The sequence below is a fragment of the Odontesthes bonariensis genome, chromosome 18 (genome assembly GCF_027942865.1).
Source record: "Odontesthes bonariensis isolate fOdoBon6 chromosome 18, fOdoBon6.hap1, whole genome shotgun sequence".
In the NCBI taxonomy this organism is placed as follows: domain Eukaryota; kingdom Metazoa; phylum Chordata; class Actinopteri; order Atheriniformes; family Atherinopsidae; genus Odontesthes; species Odontesthes bonariensis.
Genome location: NC_134523.1, coordinates 12,881,926 through 12,896,992, shown reverse-complemented (window position 1 = coordinate 12,896,992; position 15,067 = coordinate 12,881,926). Strand labels below are relative to the sequence as shown.

Sequence of the window (15,067 nt, the reverse complement as noted above, 5' to 3'; positions counted from 1 at the left end):
TCTGTAACCTTGTGACCATCCAACAGTAAAAATAAGTTATTTAGAAACAAAACCGTGCTAATCGGACAGCGGGATTAGAATTCAGGTTACACAGCAGAAATATGCCAAAACCCTGTCAACCTCTCACAGGTGGAGTGTCCCAGTGCTACACCCGCCTGCCTGCCTGCCTGCCCTGGCCAAACATAATCTGCATCTTATCTCAGACAAGACCAAATGTAACAGGTCTGTATTTTTAGTTCGGGAAGTCAGCTCCTCATTTTTCCCAAACTGAATAGTCAATTAAATCCGATTCAAGGGGAGTCAGTCCTGGAACCTCATGGTGAAGGAGCTCAGTCTTCACATGGTACAGACTTCCCAGCTGTTTGTGCGCCAGTGGGCGGGCTGCAGAGATGAACTAACAACTGGGTGGAGTTAGAGGCAACGCTTTTAGGAATGGGTCCCGAACCTATTTAGTTAGACAGCTGAGTTAAGGAAGGAGAGCTGGAAGCACCTGATGCTATCTCTGGGACAATCCGCTCCATGTCACTGTCCTCTTAACTGTCGCGAGATAAATCTACCTCCGGGCTTCATCACTGTCAACTTTTTCTTCTGTTTTCTCCTCTGAGAAAAGTTCCAGCTGATCTCTCCTTTTCTCCACCTTCACCCAAAGAATCATCGATAAGGAGACTTTGCACTATCTTATTTGTAATTATTTCTATTTATTGTATCTTGCACTAACGATGCACACCACGCAAAAGGACACGACCTACACGAAGATTTTTGTCGGGGGTCTTCCCTACCACACCACGGATTCAAGTCTCAGGAAATATTTTGAAGTTTTTGGTGAGATTGAAGAAGCGGTGGTCATTACCGACAGACAGACCGGAAAGTCCAGAGGTTATGGATTTGTAAGTATCACTTCTTAATCACAATCGACTCTTCGCAGAATTGATTAGAAAACGTTTGAGCGCAGAGAAATTCCTGCCACCGGGTCGAGTCCGCCAATGTGCGCGGCTGTTGCTGTCTTTCATAATGTCATACTCATTATCTCAAACTAACAAGTGATATATCAGGCTTCGGTCATGCGGTGTTTATGTTTTGATAAACAGCTCCCAACTTATATGTGTCACTTGCTTCTGTTGCAACTTCACAACTTGTTGCGCGCTGGTATGCGCCCGGACACGTTCTCCAACTCGCTGCCCTCTAAGTGACAGCTGCGTGAGGGCTGAGAGAAACCTCGCGGTTATGTGAGACGATGATGCAGAGCAGTTTCACAAAACCGTAATTTCATCAGCGGCACGGCTATTGCTTGTAACATCGGACAAACATCTTGCTCCAACTTGTTGTTACAACTGTTTCAGACGCAGCTTGCTTTCATAAATGTGTCCAGTTACGCCCTTGATTCATTTAGACATGCATCAGATTTAGTTGGCATACATAAGATTGGCAGCAAAACAACACATTTAATGGGGCACTTTGCCATCTTCTGAAACATTGTAGTTAGATTTAGGTGTAAACTCATATAACCAAATATCTGCATTTCTTTACCAGAAGCAACATTTTATTGTGAAACGAAACTTAATTTGCTCCAACTTGTTCTTCAACCCCTTCTTTATAGTTGCATCTTTACCTTATTCGTACGTGTTTGGAGAAAACCAAACAAAGAAAACCAACAGGAGAAATGAAGATTAAAAACAAAATGTTATGTCATCACATCACAAAATGTCATCTTTAGTTCAAATAAGAGGAAAAAGGCAAAGTGATCACTCATCCCTGCCAAAATTGCTGTTCTGACTCATACACGAGCGACATGCCTTTCTAGATGCTTGTGTGCACATCTGAACGCTAATCACTTATGTCTCATACATATCCATATATGCACTTTGTTACACAAGTATATACACAGTCCTTGTTTTTTATTCACATATACACACAGTGATTTATTGATAAATACATGATTTACATTCCTTAATTCACTCCATTGGTTTTCAGTTTTTGCTCCAAGTCCTGGTTTCACTTTGACTCAAAGTTTCAAAACTGAAATCCCCTCTATTTCATGATTATTGTCTTTGATGATGTAATGGGAGTGAGAAGTCGTCTTAGCTTGGTTCTTTTTCAAGTTTCATCTAGTCCACGTGAGGGTGAGAAATGTGTGTGTGCTGCCAAGTGCTTACCAATGTTAGTGTCTGCCAGGACTCTTACACCTGTTTACTAAATGTGTTTTCTCCTTGTTTCACTGCACAAGCATGTACATGTCATAAGTTTAGATTGATCTACTAACAGACAACTGTACCGGTTGTCCCTGCAAGAAAATTAAACCTCAACCTGTCTTAAACACCAGCCTCAGTGCTCTGTTTCTCTGCTCATCAGGTGACCATGGCTGACCGTTCGGCAGCAGATAGGGCCTGCAAGGACCCCAACCCAATTATCGATGGCAGGAAGGCAAATGTTAACCTGGCCTACCTGGGGGCCAAGCCTCGTGTAATGCAGCCAGGTAAATACTGCCTCATTTTCACCCGAGGGTTTACTTGTTTTTGCAGGTACTTTAAGATGTAGAAATGGGCTAGCAGGTTATTAGGTTGCAGATACTCAGCTTGTATCAACGAAGAGAACAGTAGTGTGGGTTCTTTAAAAGGATTGAAAAAGATTTTGTTTTGCAGGTTTTACCTTTGGTGTTCCACAAATTCATCCTGCGTTCATCCAGAGGCCTTATGGGTAAGAATAAATTAGTTTACTAGTATTTTAGAGGATTGTTGAAATATAAAAGTGACTTAATTATTGAAATATTTCTCAGTTTAACATGTCATTTTTACAATTGGTCTGATTTATCTGGTAATTTACCCCCATCAAAAAAAAAAAAGAGTGATTGATGATGATCAGAGGCGGATGAAAGTAACGTTAACTATAAATTTAATCATTATCATCCAGCAAAAGGTACATTGAACTGCCCCTCTTTACTTGTTTTAAAAAATGTGAATGAGTGTCTATACATACCTGTGTATGTGTGTGCTGAGTGGATTAAAAATGGAAACTTACGGCCTGACTCAATGTCCTTTCTCTGGTTCGACAGGCTCACTCTCGCTTAAGCTAACTGTGCTGGTTTGTGGAATAGTTCTGCAAGCGTAATCACAGATCAGAGAAGGGAATTACCTGTAGAGTCAAACGCACACAAACAAGCTCTCAAAATGGTGATTACAGATGCATGTACGTGGGTTTCATTTTGACTTTTTCATTTTATTTGAATAGAACTTAGCTTTGTGTGCCGTTATGAAGTGGTGTTGTTAGCTAAACCGTGTGCTTTCTTACTTTAGTTGGAAAAATAAAAAATAAAAAAAAATAATTGGATTGAATTTTTGGGGTGTTCTTTCTTCTCCTTCTTTTTTTTTTTGTGGAAGCGTGTCAACTTTGCCAAAGAGGTGCAAAGTCTTTTTTGTACTGTGTTTGTTTTATCATTGCTTTTAACTTGTGATTTTGTTTAACAGGATGTGCTGTTTCATGTGTTGTTTGGCTGTCTTGTTTGAGTGAGAGGTGAATTTTTTTCTGTATGGAGTTTGTTTTCCCTACCCTGTCTTTGCCCTGAATCCTTACACTTTACCCTCCGAATAACAAAATCCACCCTTGCTTGTCTGTAGTCAGATAACCTTCTCAGTGTTTCTCACATTAACGCGACAGAAACATACATATACGATGAAAGCATCTCACTTTGTCAGCATATAAACCTTTCCTCTTAGCTATTCTTTGTCTCATGATCAGGTGGCACCATCAGAGAGGTGGATGAGTGAATGTCAAGCCTTTCAGTTAATATGTGAGCCGTGCATGCTTTGTGTGTGTGTGTGTGTGTGTGTGTCCGATTGGTACATATGAGTATGGGGTCCTATTGTGTTTGTACGTGTGCCTTTATCCATCCACATACATGCATGCTCAGTCCAGCTCAGCTCACCAAAGTCTCCAGTGTGACACAAACAAATGTCTGGATGTCTCTGTCTCTCCCTTATTCTCTTGCAGTGAGGTTTCGTCACATGGGCTCGTGGAGTTAAGGAAAACAAGCGCGCCCATTGTGCCGCACAAAAGCCCTAAATGCTGACGCTGCAGTCGCATGAAGCTCTGAGTTGTGTGTGTCATTGTGTGTGTGTGTTGGGGGGGTCCATCGAGGGTGTTGGCGCTGTCTCTCTGACATGTAAAAGCAGTGAGGGGGCCATTTAAACTGGGCTATGTGGCTGTTTAAGTAGGATATGGTATGGTCTTTTCATTGTCATAGACATACTTGCTCATCATACAGTATGTGACACAGAACCATTTGTCACTTAGTACATGTAGTTAAAATGTGAAGACATATTGAAGCAAGCTACTGACAGAAGTATTGCATCAAGTTCTAAACAAATTTGAAAGGCACCCACAAATACAGATTTGAAAAATGTGAACTTTATACATCAAACCAGCCAGATTTAAGGACACTATTTTCCTGTATGCTCAAAAGCCATGGATAGTGGACATTTTGAGTTTGCCTATGGTAAAAACCAAATAATAAATCAGAAATGTGCCACAAATATTTTTTTTAATCTGTTCAGCATTTTAGCTACTCCCCATAAAAGAGTATTATCTTAAAAGGGGGGTTGCATTGCAACCAAGGAAGGAGCCAAAGAGGTTACTTGAACTGGCTTTTGTCACCAGTCTGTTGGCCCCTGATAATCAAAGTTGTGAGTTTTTGATTAAGACATTAGGAGTATACTTTAATGTTTAATTGTGATGGCAGCATATGGGGTTGTGTTACTGGTTTCACCACATTAAGTGTTATGTACTAGCCTTCCTTGTGTTATTCAGAAATTTGTGACTTGAGATTCTTTAAACGCTCCAAGTTCACAAGTGGCTTACACAACTGTTGTATTTATTGCATAGTTCCATTTGAAGGCCACAACGATCACCTGTCATTTATATATGGTCAACAAAACCCCATTTGAAGGACACTAAACATCTTTTTCATGTAAAACATGACCAAATCTCTTAAGATTAACCATGATAAACAAGTTTAGCTAAATACTCTTTTAGACCCTCAAATTCCACTAAAACATAAACAGCCAGAGCCTTTCTTTTTCTTTTTTTTTTTTTACCATAACTGTCTTAGTCACACACTCTAAAAGAAGTAAATACAGCCACTGTAACGTCCCTAATTTATTTATAACATTTTTGAAGCCTTGAGTTTGGCGTTTGGCAATTGCTGTCTTGCATCAGTTGATATTACAGCTAACTATCTAGCTTTGCTGGCCAGGAACATCAGTAATTCCAACCTGTTCTCATCTCAGAGCATCAAACAGGGCTCTAAGTTGCAAGCCTTTACTTGTCGCTCACTGTTTAGTTAGGTTTTCACTACTTGGTAAAGCCAGATGGTTTGTTTTACAGAACCATTTAGGACATCCTCAGTAGAAACCCTTAGGAAAAGGAAGGCAATTGAAAAAAAATGCTGACCAAGTGATTGAATGAAGCCTTACACATAGCTTTTAGCTTGACTCAATGTATCCTTTTATGATTGCATCCTTACATATCTCATGAGAATCCAGTTACCTCACAAGTAGTACTTGTTAGGGATAGGGAAAACAGTTTTGTTTGATGTAAAGTAAAGTACACCACCTCACGTCATTAAACTGTTAGCCTGTTTAACGTGGTGTGATAAAAGCTAATGGCTATCAAAGCATTTATCAACTTGGGACTAAGACCGGAGATTAAATTCTAGTTAACTTTGATGTAAATTTTGATGTCAATTGTATTCTTGGATCAAGAAACTTCTCACCACAAACCGGATATCCATCTGTGGAGGTTCTTTCAGTACAGTAACCTAAAGAATACACCACAGTTATGATGAACCAAAATATTATATTGCCTACTCCACTGGCAAATTGTGAGAGGGAAAAAAAAATCAGATTAACATCTGTATCGATAGAGCCAGTTGTGCCTCCAGGGGTGATGAGTGAATTTAGCTAACATCATGACTCGGAGCCCGTTGGTGCAAGAGATCTGTCTGATGAAGCACCTGGTGGCCATCAGTGTTACTGCAATGTGAAGCACTTCCTCATCGGCTTTACTTTTCAGACCTTATTGGTGTCCATCTTTAATGTATAGTTTATGGTTCCAGTGCACTCAGTGACTTGGTTACAGCTTGAATAGTGTTGCGCTCGGTGCATTCTGTTGTTAATAGACTTCTATGCACAGTAATTAGTAAAGGTTTAACATAAAATTCACCAGATCCAGGTGCCTACCAGTGTTGGGTTATGGCTTTTAGGTCTTGCTGTGTTGAGAGACTGGACAATAGATACATCTGTGACTAAGTAACAAAGGCCATGTGGAAACAGCATGGCTATGTATTGCCTACCTGTGAGAATTTCATGATGCACAAACAAAAGCATTCGGGGCATATCAAGAATCCCCCCACACCATCCGTCTGCCTCGTGCATGATCGCAGAGAAACTTTATTTAGCATTAAATTTAAATCTTTATAAGCCTTTATTGATTGGTGGGTTGCTTGAACATGACACTCCATTAAAAGGCGCCCAGATGTACACACAGCGGAACATTTGGACACACAAAAAGTTCGATCATTTACATAGTTACTGTGGCGAATTAGATTTTCTTATTTTACCACCATCTCCATGGACAGGAGGAGTCATTTTGTTTTTAAGAGAGCTACTATGGACTGGTCGACCAGAGCTTTGCTCTGCATGGCCGCAAACTCCATTTATGCCATGAATGAGCCTGTTTGTGCAGGTTTGTGTGGTACTGTGCCCTTACAAACCAACAAGTACTGTGTTGGAAGAAAACTGGAGATGGCTGCAAATGCACTGAGCTGAAATATTATTTCAAGGCTGGTGGAAGGGGGTACATGCCACTGAAAGTTATTATTTATAAGATCTGCTTGAGATGAACTCTCTACGATCAGCTACATTCAGAGGGTACTTTTACTGAAAACTGTGCATGTGAAAGCTGATCTTTTAGGGTCTTTGACCATAGTGTTAGATCTTGTTCCCACCAGACATAGAAAGGCCAGAAGACATCCATTGCCCCAGGCTGCTCTTAAAAACAGGTTTCAGTGGACTAAAATTGTTTCATTGGAATGAAAGGATGTCATGAGGACAGGATATCTCAGACTTTTTACATTGTTTTCTGTTTCAAATACTATTGTTTCAGCAAAACAATACACGGACTCATACCACACATAAATATAGATCCATAGCTGCAGTAGGAGCTACACATCAAACAAAGCAGGTTTTCCCAAAAAGACTAAACAGATGAGGAATGTGGAATGCCATAGTGGTGCAGTAGGCATTTTATATGTGTGTTTACATTTTTAGTTTGTTCTTAAAGTGTTCAAAAAAAGTGATCAGTGAGTTCAACCTGCTTCACCAGAAAGTCTGATGTTCTGGCATAGAAAATCTGTCAAAAATCATACATCATATTATTGGTTATCTCAAAACTTTTTCTCTTCTTAGTTTGGGTCATATCTCACAGTTAGCCAACCTGTGAAGCTAATTTTATCCTTGCTGTTCTTAATCTAGCAAACTGGCAGCACATGCCAAAGTTGATGTCTCAATACCTGGCTCAGGTTCTTTGGCGTCGTTTTGGGCCATGACGCATTTCTTGGTTTGTGCAACCTATGTCGTTCAGGCGTCTTTACAACTACAAAAACAAAAACATAAAAAAACTGCATCATAGTGAAACAAATAAGTAGACACTGTGTATTTATATTTGGGATGTTTAAGATGAAGACTGCTGCAAGTCCAGCGCACCTCAGATGCTGCTGTGCTGGCGTCATAATTCGCTGTGTCAAGAATAATCAGCCCATTAAAAAGGGACACTTTGCACTTAGAGCTTCCCAGGCAACAGCTCAGCTATTACATCAGCTTTGAAATTAAAGTGATTGATTTTCGAATAACATATATTAAGCTCTTTTTCAAGCTTAAAGTTTTTTCTGTGCATGATGGGGGGGGGGGGGGGGGGTTCTCTTTTGTCTGGTGCCCTGCCAAGCCTTTATAATAGGAATAAACATTGAAAAAGCATTCTCAAAAATTAAACTCATGCTCTTATGACTTTACTATATAACAGATTTACAGCATCTTGTTCCCACATTTTTCTTGCATGTCATTTCCAGAACACTTGCATAAGATATTTTGGTTTTGATGGTCTCATTCAATTATCAAATAAAATAGTTTCACTAGATCTTGTGCCATCATTAGTATCAGTAATTCTATTTTAGAGTCAAATATAGGTCAGGGCTTGGAGTAATTTGTTCTTCTGTTCTTCTTATTTCTTTAAATAAATCTTACGAAAATGTTGCATTACACAGGCAGCAAAAGTTATTAACATGCCTGTGTCAGATATTTAAGATAATTCAGGGATTTCACTTCAGAGTGTGAAAGATGTCCGACACTATCCCCCTGACAAACCTGCCTGAACCTGCTGAGTTGCATTAGTGCAGGTTTCAAAGCCGAGTTTCAGCATCACATGATGACTTAAAATGCTGTTTCAGAAGGTTTTCCGAAGAACAGAAAATCTTTTTAGAACAGGAATTTTTGTTCCGAGCCCTCAAAAGTGGGTGTAGTCTGTGTGTGTGTGTGTGTGTGTTTGTATGTATATGCATAGTTTCTGTGTTGATTACAATAACATCAAATCATTTTCCTTACATGCCCTCTTTCATAGTTGTCACCTTCCCTCTTTGTGTTGTTTTCTTTCAAGTTGACTGAATGTGCTGTGACCTTGTTTTTGTTGTAATCAATGTAGAGTCAAGTTGAAGCCTTTTAAAAAAAAAAAAAATGTCTTCCTCTCTGACGCCCCACTGTTTGTGTTTTTCCTGCTTCTTTCCTGGTCCACTGTTTTTGGTTGAGATGTGGGTTGGATTGGATAGTGGAGTGCTCACAATAGGGTTGCCACGATAGATCCTGCCTTTCACTCTTTAAGGCTTTTTGGAACTACTTTATTCTCTCCAAATCCAGAGTCCAAAGTGACCACCCGATGTCCACAGATTATATTTCTATGGTTCTCTATTAAAAGATTCATGAGGCATCTTTATTCAGACACTTGGCTGTTGTTGCAGTTTTGTTTCCGTATCTGCTAAGCTAACACTTGTCAATCTATTTGAACTAAGATGAGGCTAAGTTAGAGTCTGACTTTATGTTAGAGGAAAATAAAATCCAAAACTTTAATTTGCACCCTTTCCTTCATAGAGCCCTATAGATTTTAAACTGTCCCTTTATGCTATCCCACTGAATTTCCAGGCCTTATAGAGTTTTTGGGGTGGGACAAGGCTATGTCATGGAGAGCAGAATGCACTCATTGTTCAGAACTGTTTATTTAATCGAAACATCCCTCTCGGTACAGAACCTAGTCCCAGCTCCCCCCGCTGCTTCCCCGGCTCTTTGTCCCAGCACAGAGGGGGAAATGGCCAGCAGTGTCCCTTTTTAAAACTGTCCAGCTGTCAAAGTGGCAGTGACATTTTCACAATGCTTCCCGAGGCTCATCTCTGTTTGCAACCCCACCCACAGCCTGGCACTGTAAGCCAACCCCATCTCTCCACTCTGCTCCAGCAGGCAGATGCAGGTTACATATCCCAAACTTGTGCTTTATTTTACTTATCATCTGACCTCCCTATGCCTCATTGTAGTTCTGTCTCTACAATTCAAAACAAACCATAGGAGGGAAAATAAATACAGTCTTCCACATTTTAGGTCATGAAGAAGATGACATCACTTCCTCCGAATGTACCTTTTCAAATGTGGTTTTTCAGTAGATTTTTAGAAGCCCAGAGATTAAACACGTCTGAAGTTTTCCTCATCTTCTGATCTTCTTTTCACAGAGTTTTCTATTTTGGCAACCCTATATTGTCCTAATTCCTACTAGCAGGCCTTTTTTTTGGTGTTTGGTTCTTGACTGGTGGATTGGGCTGGGTGGTGGGGGGGCGCTTGGCCGCAGTGTGATGGAGTTGGGTGGATTTTTTGGGCTCTTAATCTCACATTTTGTTTGGTACTGAAAAAAGAAATTATTATGTGACATATGTATGTTTTTCCCACAGCATCCCGGCACACTATGTGTACCCTCAGGCCTTCGTTCAGCCTAGTGTGGTCATCCCTCACGTGCAGCCTGCAGCTGCTGCACCTGCCACACCATCTTCCCCTTACATCGACTACACCGGAGCTGCGTATGCACAGTATTCTGCTGCAGCCACCGCTGCAGCCGCCGCAGCCTATGAGCAGTATCCTTACGCAGCCTCCCCTGCTGCCACAGGCTACGTCGCCACCGCCGGCTACGGCTATGCAGTCCCACAGCCTTTAGCCACTGCCACCCCTGGATCAGCCGCTGCTGCAGCCGCAGCCTTTGGCCAGTACCAGGCTCAGCAGTTGCAAGCCGACCGCATGCAATAGCAGCCACTGCAACTGTTGGACAAGCAGAGCGAGGAGACCCACCCACAGTGGAGTCGTTACAAGGAGACAAGAAAAAGAAAGAGGGAGTGGCCTCAAGAGTGGGAGTGTTAACAACTCCAAGATTGAGTTGCTTTAAAATGATGATGATGATGGTGGTGGTGGTGATGGTAGTGCTGACGATGGTGAGGTGGAAACTTTATACAGTAACTTTCCAACTTGCTGTGCTTCAACCAAAAGAGCAGAAAATGAAAAAGAGTTGCAGAACAAGTAATGAAAAATTATTCACTATTATCATTGTTGTTGTTATTACTATTATTATTATTATTATCATTTATTATTATTGTAGTAGATTACTTATTTTTAGAGAAAGTATACAGGAACTAAACCCAGTGGTTGGTATACTGCAAATGTTCAACTAAGCCTTTAAGTCCTATTGCTGTCTTTAACGTTAGTTTAGGAAATCGCTCTTTTTTTCACTTGTCGTGTTCCACAAGTGTTTTTTATTTAAAGCCCTCATAACATTTATATTTATTATGTTATTATTACACATTGAGGGCTCTGCTTGTTCTTTTTGTCTTTTAAAGTGCATTTTTGGAGTTAATACTTTCTGATAATCAGGGAAATGGAACCGTTTCCAATGTGTTAGCTATTGTCATGTGACCTCTGTCAGGAAGAGTCATAACTTGTCATGTCACACACATTTGAAGAACTACCTTTTTATCTTCCTGATGCTGAATGTCCCTTTTTTTCTCTTTTTACTGAGTCTCGACCTCTTGACCTATGCAAAGCAAACAAATCACAATGAGACAAAAAAAGGAAAAAAAAAAAACAAAAAAAAAACAAAGAAGAGAAACAAAAAACTGAAAATGTCATCAACTCTGACTCTTGGACTTAAGGGGGACTTGGCAAACAAAACAAAAGCACTGACAAAAGAAGAGAAGTTGGAATCAGACAATGAGAAACACTAAATCTGTTGCTTTTCCACATTTCGCTCACATGTACACATCCAGAGCTGCACACATAGCAGTGAAAAAAGACAAAGGCAGCACGAGAAAGAAAACGAGGAAGAGCAGCTGCTGGTGGGGGTGGACGGAGCCGCTCCAGCGCCACACAGACGGATCACTCTGGAAAGAACGCATCACTTGTGCTCGTTTGTTGAGCTGTCACATTTTAATCCCCGGCCAAGCCCTTTGGGAACCAACTTTACACCCCTCCACCTAACACAGAGCCCCACGGCTGGAGCCCCCACCACCCGCCCACCCGCCCACCCCCCTCCAGTCATTCAGCACTGCCGCTGTCAGCATTTCCATCTCTGTGCTGCTGCAGTCTGCTGTCAGGTACACAAACACTTTCACCAAAGCCCCCCCCCCCCCAACAACTGGCCTGCCTCATGTCTGTCAAGACCACCAAGTGGGGTGGAGAGGATGGGGGTTTACTCTTTGATGTTATGTTGGTCTGTGTGCCTTACATTTTAACTGCTATTTAAGAGGAAAAAAAACACAAAAAGAGAGAAATTTACTATTTAAGATATTTATTTTTGAGGGTTGACTATGTTGACCCTCTGAGAGTAGAGACTTAGTGGCGGTACTGTATTAATAATATAATTATGTACTCATCTCAAGGCATAAATAAGTTATTGATTAGTTTTATTATTATTATTATTATTATTATTATTATTAACATACTCAACCAAAAATGTTTATGTAGGAGTTATTTAAAAAACTGTTATGTGCACTGTACTTTTGTTTTTTATCTTTTTGATCCTTTAGAACATGACATTAAATATTTGCTTAATGCCTTTTGTATGGAACAACTTTATTTAAGTGCAGGCCCATTTGCATGCAGATTGTACTCTGCCTCTTCTGTGTTTAGATAAGAGGAAATAATAATAACTTTGACAAAAACAAGCAAAAATGCTGCTTTTCTCTACTAGAATGTATAGTCGTTGTTGAGGGTTCAGTAGCTGTGCTTCTTTTGCTTCATATTCATCAGATGGACTGTTTTACACTGTTGGGAATTTTTATACTTGAACTCTTTCTTACAAGGGAAATATGAAAAATAAATGACAAAAAAAAACTTTTAGAAGAAGCTTTTCATTGTCACTGGATGAAGGCTTGTAAAGTGTTGCTATTTAAATGCAAAGGTCCTGTTGATATTAAAACCTTTACTTTCAGAATTTCAACATCATTTACTCATATGGGAATAAAATGTTCTATATTTGAAAAAAAACAAAACATGGTGGCGTTTCTTTTCATGAATCCCACGTCATGTTATTTCAGTGTGAACACATGATGATCATTTTACATACAAATAGGAGCTGTTTGTCCTTCTGTGAGCATCTTCCTCCAAGTGCAGGCTTTTATTCTCCACATACACCATATCATTAAAGAGATCAAGATATGCTTTTTTATTGGGTGGTTTTCCCTTTCCTTCTATACATTATGGAGCTTTTTCACACCGATGCAAGTTTTTTTTTAACAGAGGACAAATTAAACTTACCCAAAACTGCCGAGAATACCTCATGTTTTCTTCCTTTCATCTACATCACCGTGAAACATATCAGTAGAATTCTTGCCTAGTGGCAGGTTTGACACACCTCAAACAAAGAATGAACAGCTGCCTCCCTGACCATTCAGCTGACCAGTCAGAGCAGACCTAAAGAGACAGGAGCGAAAACTGAGTATTTCATAGAAAATGTTACCAGAGTTGGTGCAGCTTTGTGGATGTTTTTCACTTACAGACTACGTTCGGCCATGTAGACACTGTCAAAGTAAAAACATTAACCTGTAAATGAGCAGAAAATGGGCTCTTCAATACACAGTATTTTCTGTCTGAAATGTACGGACTTCCATATAACAGATCATCTGCAATGTATAAATGAGCCAATATTCTTTTTTAAAATACTGTAAGAAAGAAATGATGAAAGTAAATGAAACTCATGTAGTTCTCATAGATTATAATTTCAACATTTTGATATTATTGCTTCTGTTAACGCTTCCTTCTGCACGCTCAGGATGGGGGATTTGAATTGAAGAGATGTTTTGATACAATGTGTTGGTTTCTTAGCTAGGCAGCTGTTTTTTTAATTGGCTTCGTAAGAACTGGACTAATTCAGATTTTAATTGGTTTGATTTGACTGGGTTATGATTGTAACACAATGAATTGCATTATAATTGGCTTTAGATAGACTGTGTCTTTGAAGTGCCTTTGAGATGACGTGTTGTGATTTGGCACTACATGAATAAAACTGAACTGAATTGAATTAACTGGTGAATAAAAACCTGTGGCATGCTTCATGAAAGCGATGTGCACAGGTTGGATTTATTTTGATGAACAAAACATATTGACATTCTTGAGGGAATCATCTGTGGTTGCAAATTTGATGAAAAAAACAAGCCCCAGCTTCAAAACTGAGCCTAGTTTGTCTGCCAGCTGGGTCAGTAACATGTACAACTTTGTTCGCTCCAAATAAACACAGAGATTAGTAACCACATCTGTGGGTATTGATGGTGGGTTCAGAATGACTTTGACCTTGCTGCTACTCTAACAGGAGCAACTGGCTGCATATAGCAACTGAACCTACTGTCATCAAAGGTGGATTACCAAACAGTCGGCCGAGACATGGTCACCCCACCACGGAACAAGCCACCCAAACAAACAGAGACACAACTGATTTGTGGCTACAGATGTATTTTTCCTTTGTTTTGCATAATTCGATGCTTCTTTGAGATGATGTATGCATCTCTATTCAGCTGTTTTTGCACCTTTTTGGTTGGAATGTGTGTCATTTTTAGTCATTTTACATTTGAGGTTATTTTATGCTGCATTCTTTGTTTAATCTGTGCGTCTATTCATCGTCAGTCTTTAATTCTTTTGTGATCATTTTGCATTTCATCAATGTTGTTTGGAGGGTTGATTGGTTTAAATGCTACTTTCCTTTCCCTACATGTAATTTTTTCTTTTTTTCTGTCTTTTTTTGGTTGTTTCACACCTCCTTTATGATAATATTATTGAGCAATTAGAGCTCTATTTATATGTTTTGCACAATTTATTTATGTAATAATTGATCTCATATTCATTTGTGATGTTACTCTTTGGAGCTCCATGTCCTACTTTTATTTATCTGTTAGAAAATGTGTGAGTAATTATTTTCGTGCCTGCAGAATGACACATGCTAGATGCTGCTGCGCTTCTACTCGACGTAAGATTGTCTCCAGATGATACAAGAAACATTAAAGTGAATGTCAAATCCAGGCAGGGTTTGCATGGGTACAAGCGACACACGATAAACCCTCGGAGGACTCGTCTATCAATGTTTGATCAGTTCCCTCATCAATAAGTTATGTTGAAAAGAGTGAGCTGCTCCTTTGCTGCCTTCTTTCACCACGCTCAGAGGATTATTTTGGTCACCGGTGAAACATGAAACTGGCCACATATTGCGGATGGTGGGTGACCATGACGCAGCATGGATGCAACAAGGCCTGATGGGTAAAGCAGTCGCGGCAGCTGATCGAATGACAAGATAAAAGGTCTTATTTCATTCAAAGGCTTATGTGGAGCACTGATGATCTGACCTTAAAGTCCAGCTCAGTCAGCACAAATTTCTCATGAGAGGAAGTGATTTTAAAGATGTTATGTGATAAGTATCTGGTTTGTAAATGCTTTTATGGGTAAGTTATAAGCCA

The 15,067-nt window shown here is 39.9% G+C and overlaps 1 protein-coding gene across 1 annotated transcript; it reads left to right on the top strand.

Annotated features, from left to right (window-relative positions):
- The first annotated feature begins 314 nt into the window (after positions 1-314).
- On the top strand, positions 315-13,536 carry rbm24a (RNA binding motif protein 24a). Its single transcript, XM_075449679.1, has 4 exons — positions 315-887; positions 2,350-2,473; positions 2,640-2,694; positions 10,034-13,536. Exons 1-4 carry the CDS (start codon positions 720-722, stop codon positions 10,380-10,382), a joined length of 696 nt encoding a protein of 231 aa, XP_075305794.1. The 5' UTR covers positions 315-719; the 3' UTR covers positions 10,383-13,536.
- Positions 13,537-15,067: the final 1,531 nt, after the last annotated feature.